The sequence below is a fragment of the Ctenopharyngodon idella genome, chromosome 4 (genome assembly GCF_019924925.1).
Source record: "Ctenopharyngodon idella isolate HZGC_01 chromosome 4, HZGC01, whole genome shotgun sequence".
Taxonomy (NCBI): Eukaryota; Metazoa; Chordata; class Actinopteri; order Cypriniformes; family Xenocyprididae; genus Ctenopharyngodon; species Ctenopharyngodon idella.
In genome coordinates, this window is record NC_067223.1 from 2,451,319 (window position 1) to 2,465,907 (window position 14,589).

The 14,589-nt window shown below is 39.3% G+C and overlaps 1 protein-coding gene across 33 annotated transcripts in view; it reads left to right on the forward strand.

The window, feature by feature from the left end:
- The window catches only part of celf2 (cugbp, Elav-like family member 2), a 156,984-nt gene that overhangs the window by 59,777 nt on the left and 82,618 nt on the right, over positions 1-14,589 (forward strand). Inside the window, exon 1 of one of the 33 annotated variants that reach the window (XM_051891344.1) lies at positions 9,478-9,783. The exons of 30 other annotated variants lie outside the window; for them this stretch is intronic. In XM_051891344.1, coding sequence (XP_051747304.1) covers positions 9,707-9,783 — 77 coding nt within the window. In that variant the 5' untranslated portion in view covers positions 9,478-9,706. Of the gene's footprint in view, positions 1-9,477; positions 9,784-14,589 lie in introns of those variants that run through there. 2 more of the 33 variants (XM_051891364.1, XM_051891367.1) reach the window with 2 other exon arrangements.

Sequence of the window (14,589 nt, forward strand, 5' to 3'; positions counted from 1 at the left end):
CTTGCGAGGATCTAAATTCTGAGTTTGTTTGGATGTAATAATCGCATTAAACAAAGAGAGGGATGAGCAGGAGGGGTTAAGCCCCGTCCCGCCGCTAGAAAGATGTCTGCTTTTGTTTGCACGCCTCTCTGACGATTGGATTTAAAAGGGTGGGGGGGAGTCTGAAGAGGGATGGAGGGGGGCATTCGGTGGAGAGGTAGAAGAAGGGTAGCGTTGAAAGCATTCCCAACAATGGGACGCCCCAACAATGAGGCTGTCACTCACATTGTGGCTTGCTTTCTATATTCTCTTCTCCTCTCTGTGTCTGACTCTCTGGCCATTTTTTTAAAACTGAAGAAGGGTGCTAATCAGGCCGTGTCGGGTTGGTTTTTATCCCGGGGTTATGGGCAGTTAATAACGCGGGCTTTTAATGTGCGAAGTGTAATGGGGTGTGAGGGCATTAGTTGGGCCAGAGAGGCGGCCATGTTGGTTTAAAGAGTAGATTTATGGCCTTTTACTCATTCATTGTACTTGTGCTCAATGGCTTTTAAAATAGCCCCCGAGGAACATGAATCTCTCCAATGACTGCGGTCAGGTCTTCTGGTGTAACACGTACACACATACCTTGGCTATAACTCAACCTCCTCCAGTAAAGAAATGTCAAATGGAACCGTGCTATACAAGTTCATAACCATCACACACAAGTGTGTGTATATGCACACTCATTAAAGAAATACGACCAAATGTTAACAAATGTACACCAATGCGACTAGGACTGAATCTGTGGTCTTGAGAACGTTTATCGTTATTTGATGCAAAAATGATTTATGGAGCTACACGAAGGGCCACATTCATGGGAAAACCATACATGCTGGGACTGTAAATAAATCTATTGCGTGTGCCTCTGGCTGTTGATGTAATGCTTCGTTCGCTGAGGACTCCCATCGATTTATGCCGCTGTGTTTCAACTTCAATCCGTCTGATGCCGAATGTACTGTAATGATGTTTAGAAATTCAATGACTTTATTTACGATTGATAGTAAGGTGTAATATTACTGATTTTGAATATATCTGAAACCTTTTTTTGGTGCTATTTATGTTTCAAAACCTAGTGGGCTGCCTACCTAGACATCAATTTTCGACATCACAGTCTCAAAACCTGATAAACTGCCAGCCTAGACATCATTTTTGGATAAAAACCTGATGAGCTGCCTGACTAGACAGCATTTTTAGTCATCATACTCATGTTTAAATGTTCATTTATGATGTTGTGTTGGTAGGCAGCTCACTAGATTATCAAGTGCAGCTTGTATGAGTGTTTTTTTGAACTTGTGGACTAATGGTTTGAGAGTTGGACTTTCCACCTGAAGGTCGTGGGTTCGAGCCTCGGTATCAGCAGGAAATGTAAGTAGGGGGAGTGAATGAACAGTGCTTTCTTCCACTCTCATTACCCACAACTGAGGTGCCCTTGAACAAGGCACCTAACCCCCAATCACTCCCCAGGTGCCACAGCAAAAATGGCTGCCCACTGCTCTAGGTGTGTGTTCATGACGCGTGTGTGTGTTCAATACTCACTGCTGTGTGTGTGTGCAATGCAGAGCACAAATTCAAAGTATAGGACACCATACTTGGCTACACGTCACTTCACTTAAATGCTTTAACTAAGGCTAAATGTGTTTCTTACAGGAAATTAAAGGGTTAAGCAATCACGGATAACACAAGGTCAGTTCTTAACAGACTGTCATAAAAGCTTACACTTTCTTCCTAAAACCACTCGTACAGCACTGCCGACTTTCCGCTACAAAAAGTAGAGTTTGTACTCAGCAATTAGTGGCTTGGAAAGCCTTTCGTTGTGGTAAAACAAGGCGATGGCGGTTGTGTCTGTGTGTGGCTGTGGCGACAGGCTGCTGTCACTGTGCATTCTGGGATATGTGTGCGAGTATGTTGCAGAAATGGGTGGTTTTGTGTTGTAGGAGAATGACCTGTCCCTAGGTGCCCGCCGTCGAGCTATGGCTCAGCGAAGCTGCGCGAGTTTCAAATGAAAATAAATGAGAAGCAGTGACCAGCACTCTCAGGGTCCTGCTTTAATGAGGGAAACGGGGGGAGGGATGTTGAAACAAAGGAATGGGGCGAGATGGATAGAGAAAGGAAAGGAGAAAAAGGCTCTTTAATGAATGTTGGACTTGGAGAGAAATGGCAAATTTATTTAAACTCCAATTTTGCTACCCAAGACCTGTTCAATTAAACCAGTAAGGTTCACTGCACTGGGCAACAATCACTCCATGGTTGGCATTCTGGGATAGCAGGAGGCAGAAATGGGCCTTTAGTTTGAATGTTGAGCGGTTTTATGATTTAGGAGGCAGATTTTGCTCTAGATAAATATGACAGAACAGAGAAGCATGTGAAATGAATATTAGGGGAGTCTAGGCTGGAATGCAATATAGCATATATAGGATATGCCGTTGATGCCCTGTGATGTCAGCATTGCTGCTGGTTGGCATGGTGATAATGTAAACAACGGGGGTCGAGTTAATGTAGAAGATTAGGCAGGCTAGTGATCCCAGATTACAGTGACAGGCTTACACATATGCACTCTTTAGCAAACCACAATACTCAAGGGGGTGATAGAGTTACAGTTAAATGTTTCGTTAAACCACATGTGTTATTATTCAGATAGGTAGTTAGAAACATGTTGACAGTTCAAATGGATAGTTGACTCTCACCATAATATCGTACCAATGCAAAAAGGCTTCGTCTTTCATTGAACACAATGGCTTTCAAGCTTCATTACAGAATCTAAAACAATTGTGCACTATATGTATATAATATCCAAACAATCCAAACAATAGTTTTATGTGATGAACAGACCAAAATTCATATCATTGTTCACTGATAATCTTCCCCTTTGTTAAGCTTTTAACCATTGCGTCCAAATCATTGAGACACCGAGTTAAAATTGATAACTGGATTAGTCCAATTCATTAACAAATCATTCAGACATATTTTGTGAACTGAATCAACTGATTCACTGAAAAGAACTCAAAGGCCTTAAGCCATCTTACCATGTAATATCACCGACATTGCGTATGGCTGTTGCAGTTTGTCCCTTAGTGGCAATCGCACAAAACTTTGAAATTGGCCGTGAATAAGCCGTTACCCTATTCACCATGATAAAATAAAAGCAAAAGACAAAAGAAAAGAATATTAGGTCTTCAAGGTCTAATCAATGTAATTATCATGTAGCTAATAGTTATAAACTGATTATTTTGGACAGTTTTATAGGAAGAGTATAGAGTGGTAATTCTGACGTTGTGCTTTTAATTAGAATTCATTCCATCCAGTCTACAACCTCAAGCAGTTCCTGTTCTATTCTTCATTGGAAATGAATGACTTCCGGTCTGAGATAGTGAAAAGGCAGCTTTAGAGACAATCAAATGACAAATTCATTAGTTCATGTGTGTATATGCCTGTGTATGCTTATCTGAGAACTATATGACCTGAGGCAAAATATCTATAGTATGAAACAGACCGTAACTGAGAGTATGCTTATGTATGTGTGTGCTCTCACCCAAATGAGCACGCTCACTGCTTTACATAATCCATGAGTTAATCAAATATTCATGAGCCCAAACAGACTCTTCTGACAGACCGCTGGCAGCCCGTATGTCCATGGATGTAAATACACGGCTAATGCTAGGGCTGACGTATATATTGTGCAACAATAGAAATGCATCAAAATTTGAGATTTTGTTATACCGCAATATATCTACATTTCTGTCAGTAAGCAGGACTGCAGAATAGTTGTTTACGCTTGTCAAGCACTGCGCAGTTTGCTGCATGAATTCAACTAATATGTGGTGTACATACACTGTAAAAAGTAATACACTATATCTACGCTGCAAAATTTTGGCAACAGATTACAAGCAATATTATTAATTAAATTCAACAAATAGAATTGAGTTAGAATTAATCAAATTAATACCTTAAATGACAACAATTTAAATTGAGTAAAATTGAAGTAAAATTTAAACAAAATATCTGAATAACAGACAGACGAATTACGATGAATTAAGAACTTTTTATTTTTTATTGCCAACATTGAAAACACCTGATGATAACAAGCAGAATCACTGAATGAAAGAGAAACACAAGAATTAACAGAGGTTTAGATTTTGATGTTGATTTTATTGAAAATGTTTGGTCATCATTATGGTATTCAGTGTTTCATTAAGTTGGGCAGTTTGACTCTTTGCTTTTTATGTCAGTTTGTGGTTTTTGTAATGGTGTTTGCTAATTTTACACATTTTAAATGGTTGACTTTTAAGGAGTTAATTTGATTCATTCTAACTCAAATCTTATATGTTGAATTTAATTAATAATATTGCTTGTAATCTGTTGCCACAATTTTATTGAGTAGCTAGAGCGTATTACTTTTTACAGTGTATACTGCATACTTCAAATATGGCTCATCTAAAAAGAATTAAAAATGTGAACTATAAGTTTTATAGCTACCGAGTGATCTATATTGGTGCTTTTCCACTGCGTGGTACTACTCGGCTCGGCTCAGCTCGGCTCGGTACGGCACGGCTCGCTTTACTTTCGGTTTGCTTTTTCACTGTGGTTTAGTACTGCTCCAAAGTGGGTGGGATTTTAGACTGATCGTATAGTTGCGCCCCCTCTACCTCTGTGGATCCGTCTACTGACCACCTCATCTACTGCCCACGATACAGCCATTTCTTTTTCAAGTTGTGTGCGACGGTCATTTAAAGCAAGTTATTTCGCGAACAAATGATACTACGGTGGCTGTTACTGACTATTTAAATTTAGCGGGTTTGGTGTCTCGTGTTTCAAATCCAATGACGCTGGTAGTGACGATTTTCTCTGACCAATAAGTGATCTGCAGTGTTTACACGTCACATTTAGTATTGGTACGGCACACTTGGAACCTCCACTGAGGTTGTACTATTTAAGCAAGCCGTATTGTTCCGTACCCATGCAGCAGAAAAGTGACAAAAAGTGAGCCGTACCGAACTGTATTGTGCAATGGAAAAGCGCCATATGTGATGCACGTCAAAATGTAGAAGTTTACAAATAATGCGCTATGGTAAATTTGTTTTGAGATCATAAGTTGTGTGAAAAGGGGGGAAGAAAGTTGTTGCTGCCTCTAGTTTTTATTTCAGCTAGAAATTGCAGTGAATTGTATTTGAAATTTTTCAAAAATGTAGGTAGAGGCACATTTTTACAATCAGGCTATGCTGACTTCTACCATTTTGAGTCGTTTGTCTTTAAAGGTGCTGTAAGCGATGTTAGCAGTTCTGGAAGTTACGCCAGGCTTAGTTGTTCAATTAGACACACCCCTTTATTGTAAAACTCCGCCCTACAAAAATACAGTTGAGACCAGCGATGGAGAAGAAGAGCATTTGCCGTTTTAAGTTTCCGAAGAGTGCCCACAAGAACCTCCTTTTGTGGCAGCTATGCTTCCTCGTTTTTTTAAGACCACCGCTAATACATGGATTCTTTTTTCCTGCCCCATATCTGCCATCTTTAGCATGTTCTCCTTCGTCTTATCCCCTTCATCTAACTACCTTCCCTGCCCCCACTCCTTTCTCTCTCTCTCTCTCTCTCTCTCTCTCTCTCTCTATCCTTCTCTGTGCGGTTTGAACTCCTGGTGTACTATTTTTGTCTCCGTGCATTGCAGCCTGCCGGGCCTGCTTTTCTCTCCCTCTCTCTTTCTCTCTTGTCTCCTTGCTCTCCTCCTACGTGGTCAATCAATACATGTTATAGGCCAGCTGGGTCCAGACCCAAGAGGGAGAGGCGTAGAGAGAGAGAGAGAAGGTGTGATACCAGGAGAGAGAGAGAGAATACAAAGAACAAGGACCCCAAGAAAATGAGGCAGAAGAGGGGCGTAATTACGATGCGAGGACACTGGGAGCTCAGCCCTGGGCCTTTATACAAAAATAATAAAATATTTGCTAGAGGTTATCAATGTAATGCACCATGATATGAATCATAAAAGACAAGATAAACTACACAATATTTTAACCATCATATATATGAAGCTATATGTGACTTCGTCAGACAGAGGCTGCCCGAAATGTGACCCATATGAACTTATCCCAAAAATCAGAGGGAAATGATAAGTGAATATGAATGGTGTAGAAGCCCGAAACCTTGTTGTAAGCCTAAACTTGACATGAACTGTAAACAAGGATGTTGGTCCAGGAATTTGTTCGCCTTGCTTCCTGAGTAGTTTTAGCGAAAAAATGCAGGTTATCCATATTGCCGCTTGATGCGTGTGTTTGCAACGGTCTATGGTCATTAAAATAACCGCTGGCACAGTCTCTACTCACAGTAATGCAAGGCAACGGTAATGCAGTAAACAGGTTGACGGCAAGAGAAAATATTCAGGCTATAACCCCGAAACCCCTGGGGAAGAGGTGAGGAAAAGAAGAACAAAAAATGACAACAAAAGAACAGAAAGAGGTAAAAGGGTAACAATAACAACCGCAGGAGGAAGAACAGGGAAACCTTTGACCTGAGAGAGTGAGAGAGACGGAGAGAGACAGCGAGAAAGAAAGAAACCCAAATGAAAGACGTCTTGTGGCTAAATTCCATTATCTTCTGTGAGAGAGAATTATATCAGCCCTTAAGTGCTTTCATCAGACTTCTTAACCCCAAGAGAAGGACACAGAAGAGGAAGCCGGAAAGATTGAAGGATGTTCAGGGGGCGACATGAAGGTCTGTGGCATGAGTTAATGTTCCGAGCTGCTTAAGCTGCCTAATACCACACGTAAATTGTCCCTACTACCTGCCAGATATCAGTAAAATGGATGTCCTGAGAAATCACTCCTATCCCTGTTGTCCCTTTTCCATGTACAGGGTGCCAGAGCCCGATATAGAACTGTTCAATGTGTTTCCACTGCAGAAAAGTCGGTTCCGGAATGGAAAAATTGGCTCTGCATTTGCCCCTAAAAGCTGCTGGGTTTTAGGTTCTTAAAACTCACAAGACTAGTAAACAAAGTGTACTATGTGCTGTTTACTTGTGAGCAGGTTTTCTATAGTTAGTTGCGTAAACGTTTAGCTCTCAAGTCAGTACATTGTGTTGGCTGCCATGTCTTTGGAGGGCTTGGTTTTGAAGAAAAGGAGTTTATTTGAAAAATGCTTGATGCATAGACTAGCATGGTATAGAAATGTACCTTTTTAAGCAGAAATATGCTTTATAAATGTCTATTTTGCATCATACAGCTGTGCATACACAAATCTTTGTTAGCATTGTGCGTTTGCAGTCTACAGTACAGCCTTTCCTTTATGTTCACCCCTATTTCTTTCCTCTAAGCTTTGGGTTTACTGCTGAATTTCTCTCCAAATAGAAGCCCATTTAGTGAATTCATCATCTCCATAACATGCGGAACAGCAATGCCAGGCATTCGTAAATTGCTTCTTTATTGCACAATCCATTATGTAATGGTATATTTGCTCAAGGTAGTAGATATCACATTGTGTGCGAACGGCGAACTGTTTATAAACCTGTCCAGAACTCACAATGCATTTCTTTTTCTTTTTTTCCCCAAAATTGAATTTCTTTATCTTTTTTTTTTTTTTTTTTTTTGGTATGTAATTGATGCACAAATTGATATTTAAGGTCAGCGAGCAGTATAAGTACTATTATTTTGTGTTTGTGGTTTTAGGCCTACATATATTGACTCGGAATAATGTCATTATGTATTGTATATTACCTACTTTATTTATTTATTTATTTATTATTTTATGAGTCACCTCTGCTTGACTGTCCAAGCTGGAGGCGGTATTAACAAGTGTTTCTTAGAGAGAAAGATGACCCCACCGGCTTGCGTATTATAATAATTTGTGTAAAATCATTACAGAAATCATAAACTGTCTCCAAGGATCTGGCTCTAGGGTTAGTTTTGTCTTCTATTTTCTCATGAATGTTACAGTAAGAAGGATATATTGATTGTGCATCCTTGCATGCACAAACACCACCCTTGAACACATGCAAATAGCACGTTGTTGGCTACGGGTCATAACAGACCACAACACATGTTTTGTTTATCACAATTTGCTAAAACTATTTTCTTCGGGTTTAATTTGGCCATTTTTGGCTGGTTATAGCACTTTAATTCTACGCAACAGCTTTTTAATGACAGCTGAAATCATTCATTGCACTTGGTCTTTAAGGACAACCATGGCCCATTATGGATTTTTGTTTTGTTCTGAAAGCTTTTGGCTGAATATGTTGTTATCTAAATACCATGGACAATTTAAAGGCATAAACTGCTAGGCTATGCACTTTTTAATGGTTCCTAATTCAGGCTGCATATTCCCAGATCTTTTTATTTTATGTGGTCATGTGCTACAGAATGTGAGGCACAAAATCCTCTTCTTCCCCATCATTTGTGTGTATATATACGCATTAAGCATGAGTGTTTCCCATGACCTAGTTCCTGCACGTGCTCTGTAGAGCTGCAGCTCGAGACCCCCTTCCCCTGGGGACACGCGAGGGGAAAACAAAAAGAAAATGTGCTCTTTTATACGCATGAACGGATGAGCACAGTAAAACTGGGATGCGCCTCATATTGCATTCTTCGTTTGATGCAATAAATATTCTGATGCAATAAATCTTTAATATATAAAAGTTCATTTATCATATCTTAATCTGTTTTTGGTTTAGGCTACAACTGTCTATGGTCATAGCCATAATAATCAATAGGAACAATGCATGGTTGCTTTTCATACTAAAGGCTTAGATGAAAAATACTGGGTTGTTATAAACTAGTATGTTTTTCTTTCTTCCGTGGAACACAAAAGAAGACATTTTGCTTGGAATTACTTTGTTCTGGCTACAATGAAAGTGAATGGGGACTGGAGATGTTGAACTTAAAAAAAAAAAAAGACAATACATCTTTATGCGCCATATTTGAATGTATGTGAATTTTATTGCCCTATTGTGAAAGGCAATATGTTCAGCAAATTCATATTGACCAGTTTTGTGGTGTTTTTTTTTTTTTTTTTTGGTTTGACAGCTCCAGTCCCTATCCACTTACACTGTAAAAAAAAATAATAATTTAAAAAAATAAATAAAAATTACTTAAAAAAGTAAGTTACCTGGTTGCCTTAAGATTTTGAGTTCATTGAAATTAAACATTTGAGTTAATACAATGAAGGTGATTGGTTTAATCAACAGAAACTCAAAATATTATGTTATTTGAACCACATTATTGAAGTTGATCTGACAAAAGAAAAAAATGTTGTGATAACAAAATATGAAAATATTTTTTACAGTGTACATTGGATCTGTATCTTTGTGTTCCATGTAAAGAAAGAAAGTCATATGGATTTAGATACTTTAATTCATTCTTTCATTTATATTAAGCAGACCGGTTGAAATGGCTCAGAGATGCACTGGTTAAAAACTCGCTGCAGCAGCAGCAGCGCGAGCAGCCACGCCTCTCCCTTCCCGGTGCTTGACGCTCCGGACTCGCGCTAGTTGTCTGAGAAGAAGGGATTTTTTGAAGGGACTGTAGAGGAAAAACAGTCTAATGGGTGAGAGGAAAAGAATGTGACAAGCGCAGTTAGTGTGTGTGTGCCCAGTGCCGCTCGCGCTGCTGCACCTGTCCCTCTCTGTCTCGCGCGCCCAAACTCGGCAGGCAGGCTCGCGCGGAGGGCGGGCGTTATCCAGTCAGCGGCGCACAACACGGTCAACCTAATCATGACTTCGTCCTACAATCTGGATTTTCTACCCGAGATGATGGTGGAGGGACGATTGCTGAGCGCCGGAGAGAGGATGTAAGCGTTTAACTGTTTATCTCTTGCTTCCTCAGCTCTCTTCTGTCATCTTGTTCGGCGCGAGCATGTTGACAAATAGGGCACGCGGTAGTGTGTTTGCGCCTCGCGCTGTGTTATCAGCGATCAGATAACGGGGCTGATGGTGCTAATGTTGTTTTTGCTTTTTAACTGCATTCATTGTGCCACTGCTCAAACGCGTCGGGGAAATAAACACGTTGGGTTTAGTGCTCCGTAATCGGACAGTTCGTATCATGCCTCAGAGTGAATATGTAGTTAGAATATGTAGTTAAATCCAATGGTTCACGGATATTACATCTTATTATTAGTGCATGTGATAGACTATACTACTAAAGAACTTGGGTTACTTTGATACTCTGTAAACTGAGCATTTGTGGCTTTATGGTGAACTCGATTATTGGACAATTTCAGTTGATTTGCATGGTCATTTAAGACTCATATTTTATCAGCATCAACATTATTGAAACGCGTCTGTTGCACGTGCACGGGCATTCCACAATGGATTTGATGTTGTTGTGTGATAGATAAGGGGTTCAAAAGTAGGCTATGAGCACATTAACCCTCCGATGACTGGTGTCCACGAAATGTTTAACCATTCAGGGTGTGATGTTACATCCAAACCCTCATGGGCAATTACCTTTTACACTCTCTCAACCACTGACAAAAAAAACTGTACAGCTTTTTGTCAGTAGATAACAAAAGATGCGCCATCTTCTATTGTAATGAACAGATGTATCTTTTATCAGATATTAGGCTATCAGATATATAATTTTAGGGGAAAATATTGTGTATGGTAGGCCTATTCGTTTTTTTAAGGAAACATTTGTAGCCTATAGTTTTTGCCGCCTTTATAATTTAATAGCACATGCATCAGAGCATTAAATAGCAGAAGAATTGCTTTAAATTGAACGCGTATGATCCGCAGCGCAGTGTCAGCTCGTGCATGAGCAAGAGACATGTGACTGAAATGGCTCGAGCTCAATGTTGAAAACATGCGCCGCTCCGTCTCTGCTTTTAAACCATCGGAATGCGCAATGACTGACTCCCCTTCTCTTCCCCCCTCTCTTTCTCTATCTGGGTTGTTTCAAATTTGATTTGTTACGTGGCATGTGTTGCCGAAATCAGATTAGAGCAAGCACAGGACACGTAATTCACTTAAAGTGCAGTGTTGCGGGGCGCGAGGGATAGTTTGATGCAGCGCGAGCTCTTCACAGACGCTGCCGCTGTCCCACTTACGTCCGCTCGCCTTTAACTCCTAACGGTTGATGAGCGCTTGTTTTGTGGTGAGAATTTCTCCTCGTTCCCTCTGTTTCTCTTCTTTTTACTCAACAGTTCCTCCCTATTCATATCTACCAGCTATTTACAGTTGAAATAGTGTGACAGTCTGCTATTTGTTTACATCTTTTGGGAAAAATTTGAGACAGAACGTGAGTTAAACGCCCTAAAATGCCCGCGAAATTACAAATAGTTCATGAAGAGACTAAATAATGACTTCACTCTCCTCTAAGGATGGCAAAATATGTACTTTGGAGTTTGGGGTGGGGTTAGTTTGTTGTAATGAGCTTAATTTAAAGACAAAATGAAATAAACGTCCTAAGTCTTATTGTGAACTATTCATGTTATTTTAAAGGAAAAATATCTTATTATCTTATCCATAACTAGCTTTCGACAAACGGCCGTACGCATCGAGTTACAGCGGAAACGTAACCTCTGATGCGACAAATGACGTATTCACGAATGCGGAAGCACAGAGGATAGAGCAAAACAAAACACTAGTCATGAATTAGAAGTCTAAAATGAGAAATTTTAAAGAGAAATGTTGGAGGATTTCAATATAAGAGAAGAGGAGCTTGAGTTTTTTGCATAGCCCTGTTTGTTTGAACCGCAAGAGGCGTCTAAGCTTAAGCTACTCCTACATCTTACATCATACATTACGCTTCCGCCATAACTCGATGTGTACGGCCATTTGCCGGAAGATGGTTATTATAGTTTATAAAGTTTTAAATGGATATTTTTCTTACAAAAACCCATTGTTTCACTTCAGAAGGCTTTTATTAACCCTCTGGAGGCATATGGATTACTTTTATAATGGATGGATGCACTTTTTTGGGCTTAAAATTCGTGAGCGCTGTTCACTACCATTATAAATCTTGAAAGAGCCAGGATATTTTTTAATATAACTCCGATTGTGTTTTTCTGAAAGAAGATAATCATATACACCAGGATGGCTTGAGGGTGAGTAAATCATGGGATAATTTTAATTTTTGGTTGAACTATCCCTTTAATGATGCTATAAGCTCCACCCCAAAATAAAAATAAAGATGTACATCATATTTTTGACGTTATTTTTTTTATCACAACCGAAGTGCATATCAACTCCTATATTCAAGGGCCTTTGAATATTGCCTTGGACAAAAGGTAGCCTTGGAGCTAAAAAAGTTGAGAACTAGCAGTTTAGTTAATTGGACTTAATATCTGTGCTTTACCGTAACAGAACTTAAAATCTTGCACTATGCCTCATCTCTTTATTTCCTTCTGTTATGATAAGTAAAATGTGAAGAGGTCTTGTTCATTTTTTTCCCAGTTATATCATGTGATAGCTATCAAAAGGTCTTTAGAAGCTTGTTTTATTTTTTTTCTCTCATGAATTTTTCTCTTTATCTGTGTACGGGCCTTTCTGTTGTGTTCAGCTCCCAGGTTTATTCTTTTGTATTCTTGCTGTCCCCATATGCCTCTTTTCTCACATCAAGACATGTAGGTGAATTCGCTGACAGGTGAGTTCACCATAAGCATGGACTAGCACTTCTGTGACAAGGTGTTGCTATCAGTCTCCCATTACACACACACGTAAGAAGGTGGACGGGCCGCATCCAGCTGGCCCGTGTTCCAGCGAGTGAATACTTGCTAATCTCTCTCTTCACTACGTGATAAGCCGCTCACCTCTCTGCCAGAGAAACATTACACACACACGCACTCGAGTGAGAATATAAAACACCTGTCCCTTAAATCCCCAACTGCGCAGTCTACATTTCTGCCTGTCATAAGCCACCTCAGCTGCCAACTTTGTTGTTGATTCTGGATTCTGGCTTTTTGTTTTGCAGTAAAGTGAAGTCATTTGACAGGCTAACTTAATTTTAGATCTGAGAACACTCCAGCAGTCCTCCAGGACACAAAGAAGCTCTTATTGTGTGTGCGGGACATGAGAGAGAGTTCCAGTGTTGGGTTCACTGAACTTGTTTTCCATCCCACTGGAGGTTGTGTCGGAGGATCGGTGGGAGGGGATGTTGGCGATATGGAGGAATATTTTTTGCAAATATGATGCAAATTGAAGCAAATTTCTGGAAGGAGCTAGATTTTTACATTTCTTGCTCATGCAAAACTCACCGTTACAACTTTCTATTTCACAATAGCGATTTTATATCACACAATTGACTATTTATTATTTTAATCTTTATCTTACAATTACTTTTTGGTGGAAACAGGCTTCCATATACAGGCTTTTCCTAGAATGAAAAAAGAGACACAAATAAGCACAAAAAGAAGTTTGTCAAGTTAATGTAACTTATAATTTAGTTTTTTTATGTGGGAAAATTACATTGCTAGTAGTTGATTTGATTTCTGAAACACTTATATTGTTTGGCAAGATTGAGTTTGAATTTTGACTTAGGTTTTTTTTTCTCTCTTCAGGAAAATGGGTGACTTTTTCCACAATTATGTTCACAGACAAAAACTTTGGGAAGTCTGTACCCTTTGACCCATGACCTGTTTGAGTGGTTCCTCACATCTGCTGTCAACCTAGAACATGAGACATAAACTGAAGGGAAGAAAGACAGGAAAGACAGAGGGAGGGTAGAGATGCCTCCAGCACTTACAGGGAGCAGTTTCATTCCAGAAATTGCTGGAAGATAAAGGGATGATTAATGAGTGTGAGGAGCTGTGGCACACAATCAGCCAACCTTAAAGTCATCATGTAATCAGAATTGACCCTGTTTACTTTCTTAATACACGTTCCTGGTCTTATTGTGCATGATTCATCGGTGCATGTTATTAATATATTTGTCTTCATAATCTTTCATCAAAATGCAATAACTGCTTCCTTAAATGGCTGATGTCCCAGTCAAAAAGCCTTCTCAAATGTGGATGCCACACTGTAAAACTTCAGAATACTCAAAACATTTGAGGAAACTTATTACCTCAAAATATTTAAGTAAACTAACCCTTTTTTTAAGTTAGTAGAACTTAACATTTTTGTGAACACATTAGGTCCAACTTTATATTAGGTGGACTTAACTACTATGTAATTACATTTAAATTAATAATTTGATACAATGCATTTATTGTGTATGTACATGTGTTTACATTGTATTTATATTTTAAAAAATACCTGCATGTAATTACATCTGTATTTAATTTCTGCAATTACATTTATAATTACACTTACACCTTAACCCACCCTTAAATCTACCCATACCACCAAACCTGTTCCTAACCTTACCCGTGTCCCACCTCAATAGCAGCAAAAGTGTTTTGCAATACAGTATGAACACAAAAGGTACATATGTACTTATTAAGTACATATTGGTTAAGGCAACCTAATATAAAGTGGGACCTACTATCAAAGAGACTGTCATTATATACTTGCGTGTATATAATCAAAAAACATACAATATATGTGGTCTTAAAAGTTTTCCAGCCCATCCTCAACCTAACCACGGGCTCTACTCTTCACCACAGTGGTAACCTACAAAACTAACAACCCCCTGTAAATCCCAGCATAACACAACATTA